This window comes from Ursus arctos, unplaced genomic scaffold, assembly GCF_023065955.2.
Source record: "Ursus arctos isolate Adak ecotype North America unplaced genomic scaffold, UrsArc2.0 scaffold_24, whole genome shotgun sequence".
In the NCBI taxonomy this organism is placed as follows: Eukaryota; Metazoa; Chordata; class Mammalia; order Carnivora; family Ursidae; genus Ursus; species Ursus arctos.
In genome coordinates, this window is record NW_026622919.1 from 32,672,799 (window position 1) to 32,687,970 (window position 15,172).

General features: G+C 38.1%; 2 protein-coding genes across 2 annotated transcripts in view; one reads left to right on the plus strand and one right to left on the minus strand.

Moving 5' to 3' along the window:
- Positions 1-133: 133 nt before the first annotated feature.
- RNFT1 (ring finger protein, transmembrane 1) lies at positions 134-12,479 on the minus strand. The gene is made up of 9 exons (XM_026517485.4): positions 12,262-12,479; positions 10,520-10,977; positions 10,256-10,332; positions 8,455-8,555; positions 6,807-6,960; positions 6,022-6,180; positions 4,837-4,902; positions 1,710-1,811; positions 134-1,037 (listed from the first exon to the last, which is right to left on the minus strand). The coding sequence occupies exons 2-9, from the start codon at positions 10,920-10,922 to the stop codon at positions 903-905; spliced, it is 1,197 nt and encodes a 398-aa protein (XP_026373270.1). The 5' UTR covers positions 10,923-10,977; positions 12,262-12,479; the 3' UTR covers positions 134-902.
- Positions 12,469-15,172, plus strand: part of MED13 (mediator complex subunit 13) — a 270,369-nt gene continuing 267,665 nt past the window's right edge. Inside the window, exons 1-2 of the mRNA XM_048223687.2 lie at positions 12,469-12,606; positions 13,928-13,978. The gene's annotated coding sequence lies outside the window, so the exon portion shown is untranslated. The remainder of the gene's footprint in view (positions 12,607-13,927; positions 13,979-15,172) is intronic.

Genomic DNA, 15,172 nt, shown 5'->3' on the forward strand with positions numbered 1-15,172 from the left:
TGATCTCCCAAGTAACGAGGACTCTAGCATGATTCCAAAACTGTTTTGAAAAGATTTTATAAGGGGAATTCTTTTGTAGAGTTTGAGTTGGTCTCATTTGTCATACTTTTCAAATCATCAGTGAAGCCAGCTGTTTGTAATCCATGTGATTATTTTAATAGTTATTTTAAGATAGTTCATGGCACTATACAAAAAGCTCAAGATCATGTACATTAAAGCTGACAGCAGGATTGTATGTATGAGGTCCACAATGAATTTAAATAATCTATTCTCATTTGATTGCTAAGCATACTACAGAGAACAATACAGTATTAAAATATATCATCCTCAGTAAACTAACCTTCACTTAGAAAATCTGATTGTTTACAGATAAAAAATAGCTTTTAGAACTTTCATTTAAAAATACAAACTTTATGAAAATTTTAAGAATTTTTAGAATGGGAACTACAAAAGTCAATGCTAAAAAAAATTCTACTTTCAGATAATGTGTATCTTAAAATATTACGAAAAATATTCTTTATTCTGAGAAAACAATGTCAGGAAAAGAATACCTGAGTTCCTCTAAAACCACTAGTTTTAGTTACCCAATTGCCGTTTTGGTAACATTAATGAGAAAACATTCACAATTTAACACTGCAACTACCTGTCAAATAATTACGACAGAATAAATGTTCCATATGCATTAGGCTGAACATTACTTATATATTTCTTAAAACATAAGGTTCTTTCATTTAATCTTTCGATAAATTAGACAACACACTTAAGTCTTACTATAATAATCTAAAACCATTTGGAAACATTTTCCTTAACTTCTAGTCCTGAAAACCCATTCTAATGTCTTTATCAATAGTCAGTGTAACCAAATGAAATTAGTGTTTTGTGGCCTTCATAGTTTATACAAGTTAATATATTTGAAGGTAGGATGAAGTGGCTCCATCTTTCCATTTATTTATATGGTCTGAGATCACAGTTCGGCACAGTGGACACGTTTTCTCTCTGTTAAACCATAAGGTAATACATTCTTCACAAAATATATGCTGTAAGGGAATTAAAAATTAGACTTTATACTTGATAACATTTTAATTTTAAAATCACATTGCAGAGAATCATACTCTAGAGCTGAAAGGAATTTTGGAGAGCACTAATCCCTTCATTTTACAAATAAGAAAACAATTATGACATTCAAGAACACAAAGCAGTGTCAGTAGTAGAGCCACTAGTGTTCTTTTGGCTTCATTTAACAACTTTTAATAAAATATAAGCTATATGTAAAATATATATAAAATATAAGCTATCCCTGTACGCTAACTGTAAGTATAATGACTTCACGGCTTAATAAAGTCTTTGAGTGTAACTGCCATAAAGGATAGGAAAGGGCCTTACACAATCCAATAACAAATGCTGGTATTACTCTAAAAGACTAGTATCCAGTTGTTAAAGGTAGCCTGTTTTCCAGTCACTTTGGTACCTTGTCTGCCATCTGAATTATCTTTCCCTGAATACACTCCTTTGCATACAAATCATTAGAACATAAGGGACAAGATTTAGCTAATGTACCAAACCCCCTGATTACAGGTAAGAAATTACTCGTATGTGGCCTGAATGCTACTTTAGGCTAAACATTGTAGATCTTTCCTTTTAACCAATATAAAATAGGACTTGTGACTCAGAGAAGTGCTGTATTCGGTATGCTTAAAAAATATACTTACCTGACAGATGAGCAGAATTGGTTTTTGAAATTCAGCTTGACATATTGAACAAATGTCATCCACATCTGAACACTGTCTCTTGCTGGCAGCCACTCCATAACTCTATGAAGATAAAAAGTTCTGTTCATCTACAAATCTCTTTCTTTCCGGTCATTCAAATACATAGATGATGCTGTATTTCTCAAATCTCCCTGGAACTAGGCATTTGAAAACTCTCCTGGAGGATACAAACATTTCAAAGCTGAACTGTGTATGCAGAACCATGTCTTGATGGACTGCATGCATCCAGATGAACTCATTAGGTACATAATAGGATCTTGGAAGATTGTTAGATTCATTGGCTTCCCAAATAATGATAGTGCTACAAATTCAACTGGCTTAAAAGACTAAGCAATCTGAAATAGAACTATTACAAAATCTATATTTATGTATTAGGTGACCTGGTATTACCAAATAGCCCATTTATTATTACCTATGGCATTGGTTCAAAACAGTCCATTCAAAGCTTGGCTGGCTGAATGTAACTCATGTAGAGACAGCTTTAAAAATAGATTTTTGTGCTCCACACTGGAGATTGACATACTGGGATGTGACCCAGGAATCTAATTTTTAAAAGCTCTCTAAGTGAACTGAATATGAAGAAGGTTTGGGAATCACTGAACAGTGTCCTGTTACTAAATCTAAAAGTAATTTGTCTGTCATCCTTAATTATCATAAAAGTCAGAGAACACTTAGTACTAGGAAAAAATAAAATTTTACAAAAAAACTGGAATTGCAGAATGTCATTGGTAGAGTTATACTTTCAAAACAGACTGAATGATAATGCAATTCTTTGAATTTCCTTTTCTCCTAAAGTCCTTAAAGTTTTTGATCTCTTTAAGACCTTAATAACTTCCTCACCAACTTCAGTAGAATATAGTCATTAACTAGACATGACAAAATGTTGCCAATGACATCACCTTTTTGTAGAAATGAGGAAAAGGTGGCTGAAGAGAATACCCAAGTTCAGTCATCATAATGAGACCAAAGCATGACTCAACCTGAGGCTATGATCTACACTTATTTTACTAAATACTGAGAGTTAATAAAATCAAACAAGATTCAAAGGACAAAAATATTTAAAAACAAGATTTTTTTTTTGAGTCTGGTGATGTTAAAGATTCCAGAAACAAACTGGGATACTGATGGATGATCTTGGTGCCAATTTCCCTTCATTAAAATGTCATTAGCAGAGTGCACTACAGATACATAAGCATAACCTGACAAACTTTTAAAGTAGCACTCCTGGGGGTGCCTGGGTGGCAGAGTCAGTTAAGCATCAGACTCTTGCTTTTAGCTCAGGTTGTGATCTCAGGGTTGTGACACTGAGCCTTGCCTTGGCAGCCTGAGCACAGTCTGCTTGAGATTCTCTCTCCCTCTCCCTCTGCCCCTCCCACTCTCTCTCTCTCAAATAAATAAATAAATAAATAAATAAATCTTTTAAAAAAAACCCCAGCATTCCTGTCTGGCATTTTGCAGACTCCCTTCAGGTGAAGACTTATTTTGATGGTGATTGCCATTTCCCTGGCAAAGTTAAGGAATGTGTATATACATATATTCATGAGAGACTCAAGGATAAAGAGTATTGGGGCGCCTGGGTGGCACAGCGGTTAAGCGTCTGCCTTCGGCTCAGGGCGTGATCCCGGCGTTCCGGGATCGAGCCCCACATCAGGCTCCTCCGCTATGAGCCTGCTTCTTCCTCTCCCGCTCCCCCTGCTTGTGTTCCCTCTCTCGCTGGCTGTCTCTATCTCTGTCGAATAAATAAATAAAATCTTAAAAAAAAAAAAAGAATAAAGAGTATCAATGACTGATTTCTCTTTATGCCTCACGGAGAATGAATATCGAAGTATTTCAGCACAAGCCTTACTAAATTATAGTAAAATGGCTCGTACTCATATAATCAATTGAATAAACTTCATCAAAGCAGAACTCTCAATTTTAATATACCTGTCTAAAGAAAGAAGTCTGAATAGGATGCCACAAAACTTTTTATTAAATTAGCTCTAGGGGCACCTGGCTGGCTCAGTTGGTACAGCATGTGACTCTTGATCTCGGGGTCTTGAGTTCAAGCCCCACACTGGGGAGAGAGCTTACTTTAAAAAAATAAAATGTTACTAGCTCTATCTAGCCAAAGAGTGTCTACATCTGAGTACTGACAACCTTTGAGGCTACTAAATAGCAAATGAGCCTTTCCCTGCAATGTGTTAACATCAGTGGAATCACATAATAATCAAGTTTGTAATTGACACCGGAGTTTCAATTTACTGTTAAATTCCATGCTGTGAACTTATTTGTGATTACAGAATTGACTTGGTGGGGAAATTTTTCCAGTAAGAAAATTTCAACGGACGTTTTTGGTAACGAGCTTTTCTCATATACACAATAAATTATAATGAGAACATTTTTATAGGAGCTAAAGAGTTAATGGAGGTACACAAAGCCACCACTTGTGAAAAAAATATATTTTTAGAGAGCATGTGTGAGCGTGGGGGTGGGGGTGGTGAAGCGGGAGGAACAGAGAGAGAGAGGGAGACAATCTCAAGCAGACTCCCTGCTGAGTGCAGAGCCCAACAAGGCTTGATTTCACAACCCTGAGATCATGGTTTGAGCCAAAATCAAAAGTGAGATGTTCAACTGACTGAGCCACCCAGGCACTCCAGGTGAATTTTTAAAAAAGGAAGAACAAAAAAGTTCATGACAAGATTTTTAAGGGAATGTATATAAACCCTTATGTCAAGTGATCTGAAGTGGCACATTCAAAAATACAAGTACCGCATCAACTATTAGGTGGCTGTCAACATTCAAGTCCAGAAACTGATCATAGAAAGAAAAAATTATCATCATAGCCCCATGTGCCAAAGTACTAAAAAAGCATATAATTATGAAAGCCACACTTTTTTTTAAAAAAGTAAGCTCTACGCCCAATGTGGGGCTTGAATTCACTACCCAAAATCAAAAGTCACATGCTCTACTGACTGAGCCAGCCAGCCGCCCTATGAAATCCATACTTGTAAAATTTATGAACTAAAACATTTTTATAATGAAGAAAGGAAAAAGTGGTTTTTTTTAACTGATAAAAAGTACTTACTGGTCGTGTAAAAAATATTCGCAAAACCCATCGGAAAGTTCTCAGATGTCCAAAAAAGTCCAAAAGCTGAAAGAGGAAATAAGAGAGAATTCTTTTTTTTTTTTTAAACACAATTTTTTTTTTTTTTAAAGATTCTATTTATTTATTTGACAGAGACAGAGACAGCCAGCGAGAGAGGGAACACAAGCAGGGGGAGTGGGAGAGGAAGAAGCAGGCTCACAGCAGAGGAGCCTAATATGGGGCTCGATCCCATAACGCCGGGATCACGCCCTGAGCCGAAGGCAGATGCTTAACCGCTGTGCTACCCAGGCGCCCCGTAAGAGAGAATTCTTGAATTCAAAGAGCCCTATCTGTTAAACCCAGAGATCAAAGCTAAAATCCCATAATACCAAATACTGATATTAACAATGCTCATTGCAAATTCATTACATTCTAAATATATTTAAAATCCAATTATGGAATATTTTACTCAATCTATAGATTTAAGCCAACTTTTTAAAAAATATTTTATTTATTTGAGAGAGAGGGAGGGAGAAAGAGAACAAGTAGGGAGGAGGAGCAGAGGGAGAAGCTGACTCCTGGCTGAGCAGAAAGCCCGACATGGGGCTCGATCCCAGGACCCAGAAATCATGACCTGGGCCGACTAAGCCACCCAGGCACCCCCATACTTAGATTTTTTTAAAAGTTTCATACTAATTTGAGGGGAACAGGACAGTATACCAGTTCAAGAATTTTGTGTATGACAGATACTACTTTTGGGGATGGGTATGTTCTACTCTACCCATGCTATGTGGAGGTCCACTCCCCCAATTAAATCTGAGACCTACTGGATTAAGATAAAGATATGTATTTCCATTTTTCCTTTTCTAAGCAGATACAGAACCTGCCATTACTTCAAACTAGTGATATGAAGACAAACTATAAAACACTCAAAGACAAAAGCAGTTGTATGTCAAATCTGTAATCATCACATGAATCATTATACAATGAGAAGATTTATAATGTTACTACTTTTATTTTTTTTGAAGATTTATTAGAGAGAGAGTGTGCACGTGCGCACGCATATGAGTGGGGGCGGGGCAGAGGAAGAGAGAGAAGCAACATTCCCCTGTTGCCCGACATGGGGCTTGATTCCAGGACCCCGGGATCATGACCTGAGCCACCCAGGTGCCCCATGTTACCTACTTTTAGTATGAGGTAGAGTAAAGCCAGCAATATCCCAAGACTCCGTCTAGTTACATTACCAAACTCCCCATAGCTTATAAGGTAACGAAACCAAACTGGTATGGGAACAAAAGTTCGGTAATACTGACATGATTCTTCTAAAAGCATGTACCAGTAACCCTAAAAAGGAAGGAAAAAGAAAACAGAGCTAGATAAGGTACTTATATACACAGCACAGATATTTCATATTGGACTGAAATAATCACGAGTATATGGCACAATAACTATAAAATTAATCTTCATAACGATAATGGTTATGATTGACGATCTCAACATTGTACTCACAATTACTGAGTGGATTGCTTCCCAAGAATTTCTAAAGAATGACACACTGAAAATTTTTTATGTATACTATAAGTAAAACTTACATTTTTGCTGATTATAAAAATTTATATTAAAATTTTTACTGAATATGGGAAAAACACTGAATATAGTCAGTTATCAATTATTAATTGATAAAGCCCTGGAGAAGAACAGAAGTACAAATCTAAATATTATTTTTCTATATGTGATGTGACTGGTTTTTAGATTATTCTGAAGCAAATATAACTCTTACTTTATTGGACTAGATTAATATTTGGGTTCAAGTCTTTGAGCAAATGGTTGTCAGTCTGAGGTAATACAGATAATTTAAATTATATTATTTAGAAAACTGAAAAGTTATAAAAGAGTCATTCCAACAAAGACTAAATAGCATTAATGTGGTTTGCTAACATTTTTTCAATAAACCATGTTTAGTTTCTTACCTTGGATTTAAAAGGCATGATGAAAGAAGGCATCAACAAAATAAGGCATTTTAAGCCCATGAAGAGGAATTTCAGAATGAAGTCTGTAATTCCAACAATCCAAAGTACTTCCCAGAAGCTTGAATGGTCCAAAGTAGGATTTAAAAAAATTAAGCTACCAAGAGAAAAACATCAAAACTTAACCAGAGCAACACACAAAGGTCAAGTTTTGATAGGGGTTTTTAAATTTGCTACCAAATATTTTACTTTAATTTGATGTGTAAAAAATCTGAGTTTGGCAAGATGTTAGAGTTCATGTAAACAGAATGGAAAATCATTTTACTTATTTAAAGAGATTTTTCAAATGTTTAAATTTCAAACCTTTCCTCCATAGAATAAAGAAAAACAACAGTCCTCCTAGCATGTCATGGTTGGAAAGCTAGCCTGTAATCTAAAAAATTCACTTAATACTAGATATCTGCCATTCTCTTCTCAACCAACCCCAATCCAGGTTCCATTCCCTCCTTTCCACTGAATTGCTTTTGTCAAGATCATCAATTCTGTCTTGCTAAACTCAAAGGTCACTTCTTGTTTTCCATCTTTCCTCCCTGAATTATTTCTTCCTAGACTAACATCACTCTTCTAGTTGTTCTCATTATGTGATTGATGACTCCTTAAATCTCCTTTGCTGCTCCTCTAATTGTAGGCATGTCCAGTCTTGCCCCCTCTCCTGTCCACACTTTCCTTCCCTAGTTAGTCTTAGTGAGTTCCATAGTTTTTAGGTATCAACCATATGCTGGATAACACCAAAATTTATAGCCCTAACCTTAACTCTAAGCTCATGACATATAGCTATAATCACTTTACAGTTCTACATGGCCTCGCCAACCTAACATGTTCAAAGCAAAACTGCTGATTTTCCCATCAAAACCAGTTCTTTCCCCAGTCTTTCCCAGCCCATAAATGGCATCACCATCCAGACAGTTGCTGAGACTGGGTTTCTTAACAGTTGCTTAGCCAGTTGCTAAGACTGGGATTCTTACCCCCTACCTACCCACCCAATGCAATATGAGTGCTATTGGTTCCCCTACAAACTATCCCAGATTGTTCACATCTCTCTAGCTCTACTTAAGCCAAAACTTCTCATTATCTGATTAAAGCCAAAAATTCAAAACACTTCCATCTGCATGGAAACTTAACTACTGTCCTTTAGTAAGTCTTCTGCTTGCTTCTAAAACAAAGATCACGTGTTCTCACCACACACACATAACTATGGGAGATGATGGATATGTTAATTAGCTTAAATGTGTAATCATTTCATAATGTATACAGATAGCAAAACATCATGTTGTGTATCTTAAATATATAATTTTTATTTTGTCAAAAATAAGTAAAAATTTAAAAAGACCACCACCAATAACCTAATGGTATTCAAAACTATTGATTATATAAGTGAAAATTTAAGTATCGAAAATTAAATAGTACCTGCTATAAGCCAAGACACTGATATACAAATGTGAATAAGTCACTTAGACATATTAATCTTGGAAGGAGAAGAATAGGTAAAAATTGAACTCTAACAATAATTATGTGCAAGTTAAGATAGCAAAGTGCTATGGAATAAATGATTACATAAAAAATGTGACTGTGTATTTGGACCTCAAATTACCTGTAATAGAGTGACTGAGAATGAAAGGTGTAATATAAAAGAACAGAAGATCCTGCTAAGAATACCAGTAACCAAGCACACTGAATCTTTGAGCACCTTTCCTGAAAAATAAACAATTTTATAATTTGTTACTATGAATTATGCCAGAAGTAAAAGTATCATTAAACTATTTTATTTAAAGACTAATTTATTAACTTAGAACATTTTAATAGATTAATCTTAATAAAAATATATTGATAAATTGTACATCATCACACTATGTATCTTTAGTGAACAAAACAGAACTCATATTTAAACAAATTTTTAAAATACAAGTTTCTTCACTGTATTAAAACATTACCCACATTACCCAGGTTTCAAAGAAGCCCAATCTTCTACAAGCTGACATAAAGGACCTATCCAAGGACAAATTTTACCTCTGCAAAGCTCCCTATTTTTTGCCTCCGTGACAAAACAGAACTTTAAAAATGCATTTAAGTTATCAGGATTTGTAAGTATAATTTAAAAAATTTTCAAACAATTCAGGAGGATTTTAACAAGGTGATTTGTTATTAATATCACTTAAATTTTTTTTTAAGATTTTATTTATTTGACAGAGAGATAGAGCACAAGCAGGGGGAGCAGCAGAGGGAGAGGGAGAAGCAGGCTCCCTGCTAAGGAGGGAGCCTGACTCAGGGCTTGATCCCAGGACCCTGGGATCATGACCTGAGCTGAAGGCAGACGCTTAACCGACTAAGCCACCCAGGCGCCCCTCACTTACATTTTTTTTAAGGACTTTATTTATTTATTAGAGCATGCGTGGGGTGGGGGAAGGGGGAGCAGAGAGGGACAAGCAGCAGACTGCCCACTGAGGGCAGAGCCTGACGGAGGCGTTGTCTCACAATGACCTGAGCTGAAATCAAGAGTAGGATGCTTAACCGATTGAGCCACCCAGGTGCCCCTTAAAATTGTTTTAATTACTAGTTTAATTAAAAGTTTTACCTATTTTAAACCCTGAATGACATTTTTAGGGTTTGATAGGTTCTAACTACAAATATCCAAGTCCTTTACACAGATACAGCCCTTTAAAGTTGCTTGAAGGTGAAATTTTATAAACTAATCCTATTTTCTCCAATAATTGATATGACTAATCATTTATAATTTATGTTATGGAAAAACTATTTGGGTTTAATTTTCTTTAAATAAGAGAGACCTAAATAGTTTAATACCTATTCGATATACATTTTATTTATTTTAAATTTTATGGGGCAACAGCTACGTTTTTTCTTTTTTTAAAGATTTTATTTACTTATTTGACCGACAGAGAGAGCACAAGCCAGGGGAAGCGGCAGGCAGAGGGAGAGGGAGAAGCAGGCTCCCCGCTAAACAAGGAGGCTGATGCGGAGCTTGATCCCAGGACTCTGAGATCATGACCTGAGCCAAAGGCAGTCGCTTAACCAACTGAGCCACCCAGGTGCCCTATAGCAAAAGTTTTTAATGATATTATATTACCTAGTTTAGTCAAATTACTCAAAATATGAAGGCACTTGACAAATCACATCAAATAGTGCATTCTAAATCTTTTAATCCTATCTAGTTTTTCTATCAGACTCAACATACAAAGAAAATAAAGTGAAACAATTTAGCGTTAGGACAGATCATTTAGATAACAAAATTTAATATATCATGGATGCTATAACGTGTCTATTTAAATTTGTCAAGAAAACGATCTTAATTCCTATTTCTCTCAAAAGAGAGTATATAATTAATTCTACAGAGAGAAACATTTAATGGTTTTTTTTTAGTTACTTGTTATACTTACTCTTAGAAAAACCTGATTTACAATGCTTTTGTTTGCATACATAAAAGTTGTAAGCAGCCCAATTCCAAGAGAAATTCCTGTTAGGAAATAAGTTCCAGTTAATTGAAAGAAAAAAAAAATCCAAGAGCTAGCATAAATGACATGAATTTAAAGGAAACACATACAATTTTAAAAGCTAACAAAATACAAAGGTTCAAGTAGATTACCAATAGAGAAAAAAAATTAACTGACAATGAAACAATTTGATGTTTTATTATACCCTACCTGTTATATGCTGCATAACAAGTTTGACACCCAGAATCAAAATATATGGAAGACTTTTGTGCAACCACTTGAAGAGATAGCGGAATTCTGAGAAGGAGCTACTACCATGATCTCCAGACTCTGTGGCAGTATCATCAGGTTGCCTTGCTTCATTGTGGGAGTGACTCCGTAAGCGACTGTGTATACATCCGTGGGTACAGCTATGGACACCTGAACTTGTATTTCTGGAGGTTGGATTTTCAGCATATTCTTTAGGTATGGAGTTTATCTGGATATGAACATCTCCAGAATGAAGACAAGAACCTTCTCTTGTCAATTTTGTATGGACACATTGGGAGGCTGAGGCATTCTCATTGCCTGCAGCTCCTGAAGGGCTGTGCAGTTGGCTACAGTTGGCTTGCATGACCCTTGAATACTTTTCCTGTGATCCAGATTTCTTTGCTTCAGGGCTCTATCTCCTAAAAATCAAAGAGCAGAAAATATTCTAAGTGAACAGTTAAATACAGACAATATACTGCTCAGTAGGAATCCTTTATTCATTACAGTAGAGGCCAATAGTCATAGTTGATGAATTACCTTCAGGTTATCTATCACTTGTTACTAGACACAGCCCCCTTCCCTTAATGCCAAGGCTCTGCTGCTTTACCCAAACTATTTTTTAGGGAACATCTGCTACAAAAAAAAATTTAGTTTCAGATGCCCTCTTCTCTAATGACAGAAGGAAAGAGCAAAATAGTAAAAGTATGAGTGCCCAGCAAATGTTAATAATGTACCAATACTCATTCATACTTGAATACATTCAGTACATTTACTCTCCAGCAGTGTCATCTCTGATGGAGAATCTACATTTCATAAAAGTGAGGCAGTATTTTTTAATGCTTAGAAAGGCTAGGAAGAAAAAAAACCATTAAAACTTAATGCCTTTTAAAATATCATGAAAAACTAATAATAAACGTTTCACTTAGGTGACCTACAAATTTCGTTTTATGGTGAAATAGCTTTCCCAAGGCTTAAAAGATTTCTAATAACTACTTCCAAGAGTATTATCTTCCCCCACAAAAGAATGCTACCCAAATACCTTTAAAACAGGGAGACCTGGGGAGTCGCCATGTAATTGCTAGGTAACTCTTTAGTCTGGGTATGGATAGTTGTATAGTCTGCGCATTGAAAATGCCATCATCTCTGGGGAGGTGGAGGGTGGGAAGGGCAAAAGACACTGGCAGGGAAGGATCCCTAAATGGCCAGTGTGGGTAGCCTTGGAAGACGGATTCCAGTGTCACGAAACCCAGAGCCTTATCCCAGACTGCCTGTAGGAGGAAGCTAGGGTTAACGTCAGGGTATGTTCTGTCATTCTATTTCATTCCTGAATTTGAGTTTTCCTTTTTTTTTTTTCAATTACTGTACGGCCGTGTGGTTTTTAATGCCTTTCACTAAAGGCTTTCACCGATACTCCGACGCCACAGGTGCTATTTATTCCCTCAAACCTCCGGAGACCAGCATTGGACCGGACAGTCTCTGTATCCACAAATAAAAACGTAGAAACTTCCCACTTTCCTCCAAGCACAAGCAAGAAAGGGGACGAAAAAATTAAGACAAGCAAACGCACACAACTCTTCCGGAATCCCCAGGACTGAGTTTTCCACCCACGTTCGAGCTTCGTGTGCCTCACTTATTCCCCCCCCCCCCCCCAGAGCCCCATTCGCCGCGGCCCCTCGCCTCCGCCCGCTTCCCCCAGGCCTGACCTCTCATGACGACGATGAGTGAACGGAGGACCCGGCGGCGGCTGCAGCAACAGCGGGAGACCCCGCCTCGAGGCCTTCAATCAAGGCCATCACCTTCAAACCCCAATACCGGCAACTCCGGCCCAGCTTGGTGGCGGCGGCGCGCGCGCTCCCCCGACGTCCTCACGCGCGCGTGCGCTGCCCGCCGCGTGCCCGCCCCCGCGCAACGCGCCTAGGGACAGGCTGAGCCCCGGGTGTCCGGCGGGCGTGAGGCCGCCTGAGGTTGGTGGCTGTGGAGAGGAGTAGGGCTGCTCCTGAGGACCGCCTGCAGGCGTCTGCATTAAACAATAAGCCGCCGTCATCTATGTGCGTATATACGTGTAATCCGCCACACGCCTCAGAGATCTGGAGGTTTTGAGGTTAAAAATGTTTTGGCTTCGGGAACCTGCCCTCGGAGGAGAGGCCTGACGTTGGGGTTGTCCTCGTCCCGTAGGATCCTGGGCGCCTGCTCTGTAGAGGCTGCCCACCACCCTGGTCCGGCTTCGCGCCGGTCCCCTGGGACCCGAGTTAGAGAAGCCACGTCAGCGAGGGGCTCGGCGCGTCTCTGGACGAGCGGGGCGGAGCGAGAACGTTCGGGTTTTCGCGTTCGCGTTTCTCGGGCTTAACCCCTGATTGAGTTGTGGCTGGGTGGTGAAGTTTTAACTGAAATGGCTTTTCGTTATGATCCTAAAGTTGCACCGTTTGAGTTAGGCCCTGCCAAAACTTAAGGGAGGAGAAGCAAAGAAGTCGGAGAGAGATTTGGTGGCGGTGGAAGTAGAAGTTAAATTTTAAAACCCTGTTTTGTATGGGATATAGGGAATTCTGCTATCTTCGCTGGAAGTTCTAAAATGAGAAGTTTATTAAGAAAAATCTTAAAACAAAAGAAACAAAACCCCGCCTCTTGATCCCCAGCCAAAATGTTTTAAATGGTATTTAATGTATTTCATGAATCTTCCCCCATTCCGTACAACTACCAAAAGCCTTTCCATTCTGAACTGCAAGCTTTTTACCTTTAATTTACAGAAATTGACGTCAAGTAAATAACTCTTAATAGTCTTCCTACAGTTTTGAATTAAATATTCCACGCCCTGTGGTCTGAACTTACTTGGCAAGGGGTTTTCTTTCTTCATTAGTGACCATAAATTTGCACATATATGCTATGAGTTGACTATCTAGTGGAATGAATGGTACTTTGTCGTTTTATTGGTCACTCCCTGACTTAGACAGCCATTCACAACTCTGCCCAAATTAGTTTGGTGGTGTGTACTTTCTGAGGCTTCTTAATCATGAAGTTGTTTGCACTTTATTTTGTCTTGTACCAGCGCAACAGTACACCGTTTAACCTCAATTATCCACTTTGAGGTTGTACTTAAGTCAGATTCGTTCTATCACCAAATCATTTCCCTTGGTTAGAGAGGCACTCTCCACCCCCCACCTCACTCCCCAACTGGTATTAATTAGATCTGCTTCACACTGTTGATTAAGATATTGGGCTTTTATTTATTTTTTAATATTCATAGGTTTCCATGAGCTTGATTAACGTAAGTCTTGCTGACAAATTAGGTTTCTGGGTTAGTAAGGCTTAGTCCATTTGGGCTGCAAAGTTATAGACTAGCTAGCTCGTAAACGACAAATTTATTTCTCACAGTTCATGAGCCTATGAAGTCTAACATCAAAGTGCTGGCAGATTTGGTGTCTGGTGAGTACCTGTTTCCTTGAATATCTGTTTCCTATTCTTGCTGTATCATACTATGGTGGAGGGTGGAGGGAACTCTTTGGAATCTTATTCATAAGGGCTTTGCCCTCATGACCTAATCACCTGTCTCCACCTCCTAATACCATCACATTGGACATTAGGATTTAGTGTATGAATTTTGTAGGGGACACAAATATTAGGACTGTAGCAAAGGCCAAGGGCCAGGCTCTGGACTGCTGTGAATTTTTCAAGGAGACATATTTTTGTATATATCCTTTCATCCCATCTATAACATGGCTATTTTTATTTTAAACTTTAAAAAGTATGATGATTTAGGGAACAGAAAAAAGAGAGTCTCATGTAGTTTAGCTATAGCTACAATGGGTCATCAGTCTGTTTTAGTACATTGATAATTTTAGTACGTTAGGTACACTTAAAATTTAATACATTTATACACCTCACTGTAAATTCTTACTTTATCACATTCATAACACATTGCAGGTACACATTGAAAGTTTGTTGGTAACCTTGGAACTGCATTCCACTCAAACAACTTGACTGAAAAGTAACATTTGAAGAAGTAAAGAGTACTGAGTTGATGACAAGATTTGACAGTGACAGACTTATTTGATAAATTTTCTTTCCACTAGCGTCTAGAATATAGGAAACAGGCATTTTAATTGATTAATTCAAATAGCATTTGCTGACTACTTACTAAATGTCAAGAATTGTATTAGAGGGGCGCCTGGGTAGCGCAGTCGTTGGGCCTCTGCCTTCGGCTCAGGGCGTGATCCCGGCGTTCCGGGATCGAGTCCCGCATCGGGCTCCTCCGCTATGAGCCTGCTTCTTCCTCTCCCACTCCCCCTGCTTGTGTTCCCTCTCTCGCTGGCTGTCTCTCTGTCACATAAATAAATAAAATCTTAAAAAAAAAAAAAAGAATTGTATTAGATATTGGAGGGTAGACATTAAAAAAAAAAACACAGGGGCGCCTGGGTGGCACAGCGGTTAAGTGTCTGCCTTCGGCTCAGGGCGTGATCCTGGCGTTATGGGATTAAGCCCCACATCAGGCTCCTCTGCTATGAGCCTGCTTCTTCCTCTCCCACTCCCCCTGCTTGTGTTCCCTCTCTCGCTGGCTGTCTCTATCTCTGTTGAATAAATAAATAAAATCTTAAAAAAAAAATAAAATTAAATTAAAAA

Bases quoted from the DNA above. Each gene is read 5' to 3' on its own strand.
- RNFT1 (XM_026517485.4), bottom strand. From the start codon at position 10,922: ATGCAAGCCAACTGTAGCCAACTGCACAGCCCTTCAGGAGCTGCAGGC. The intron at 10,333-10,519 runs GTAGGGTATAAT...ATTTCCTAACAG, and splicing joins TGTTATGCAGCATATAACAG to GAATTTCTCTTGGAATTGGG. The intron at 1,812-4,836 runs GTAAGTACTTTT...TTATCTTCATAG, and splicing joins GAATATTTTTTACACGACCA to AGTTATGGAGTGGCTGCCAG.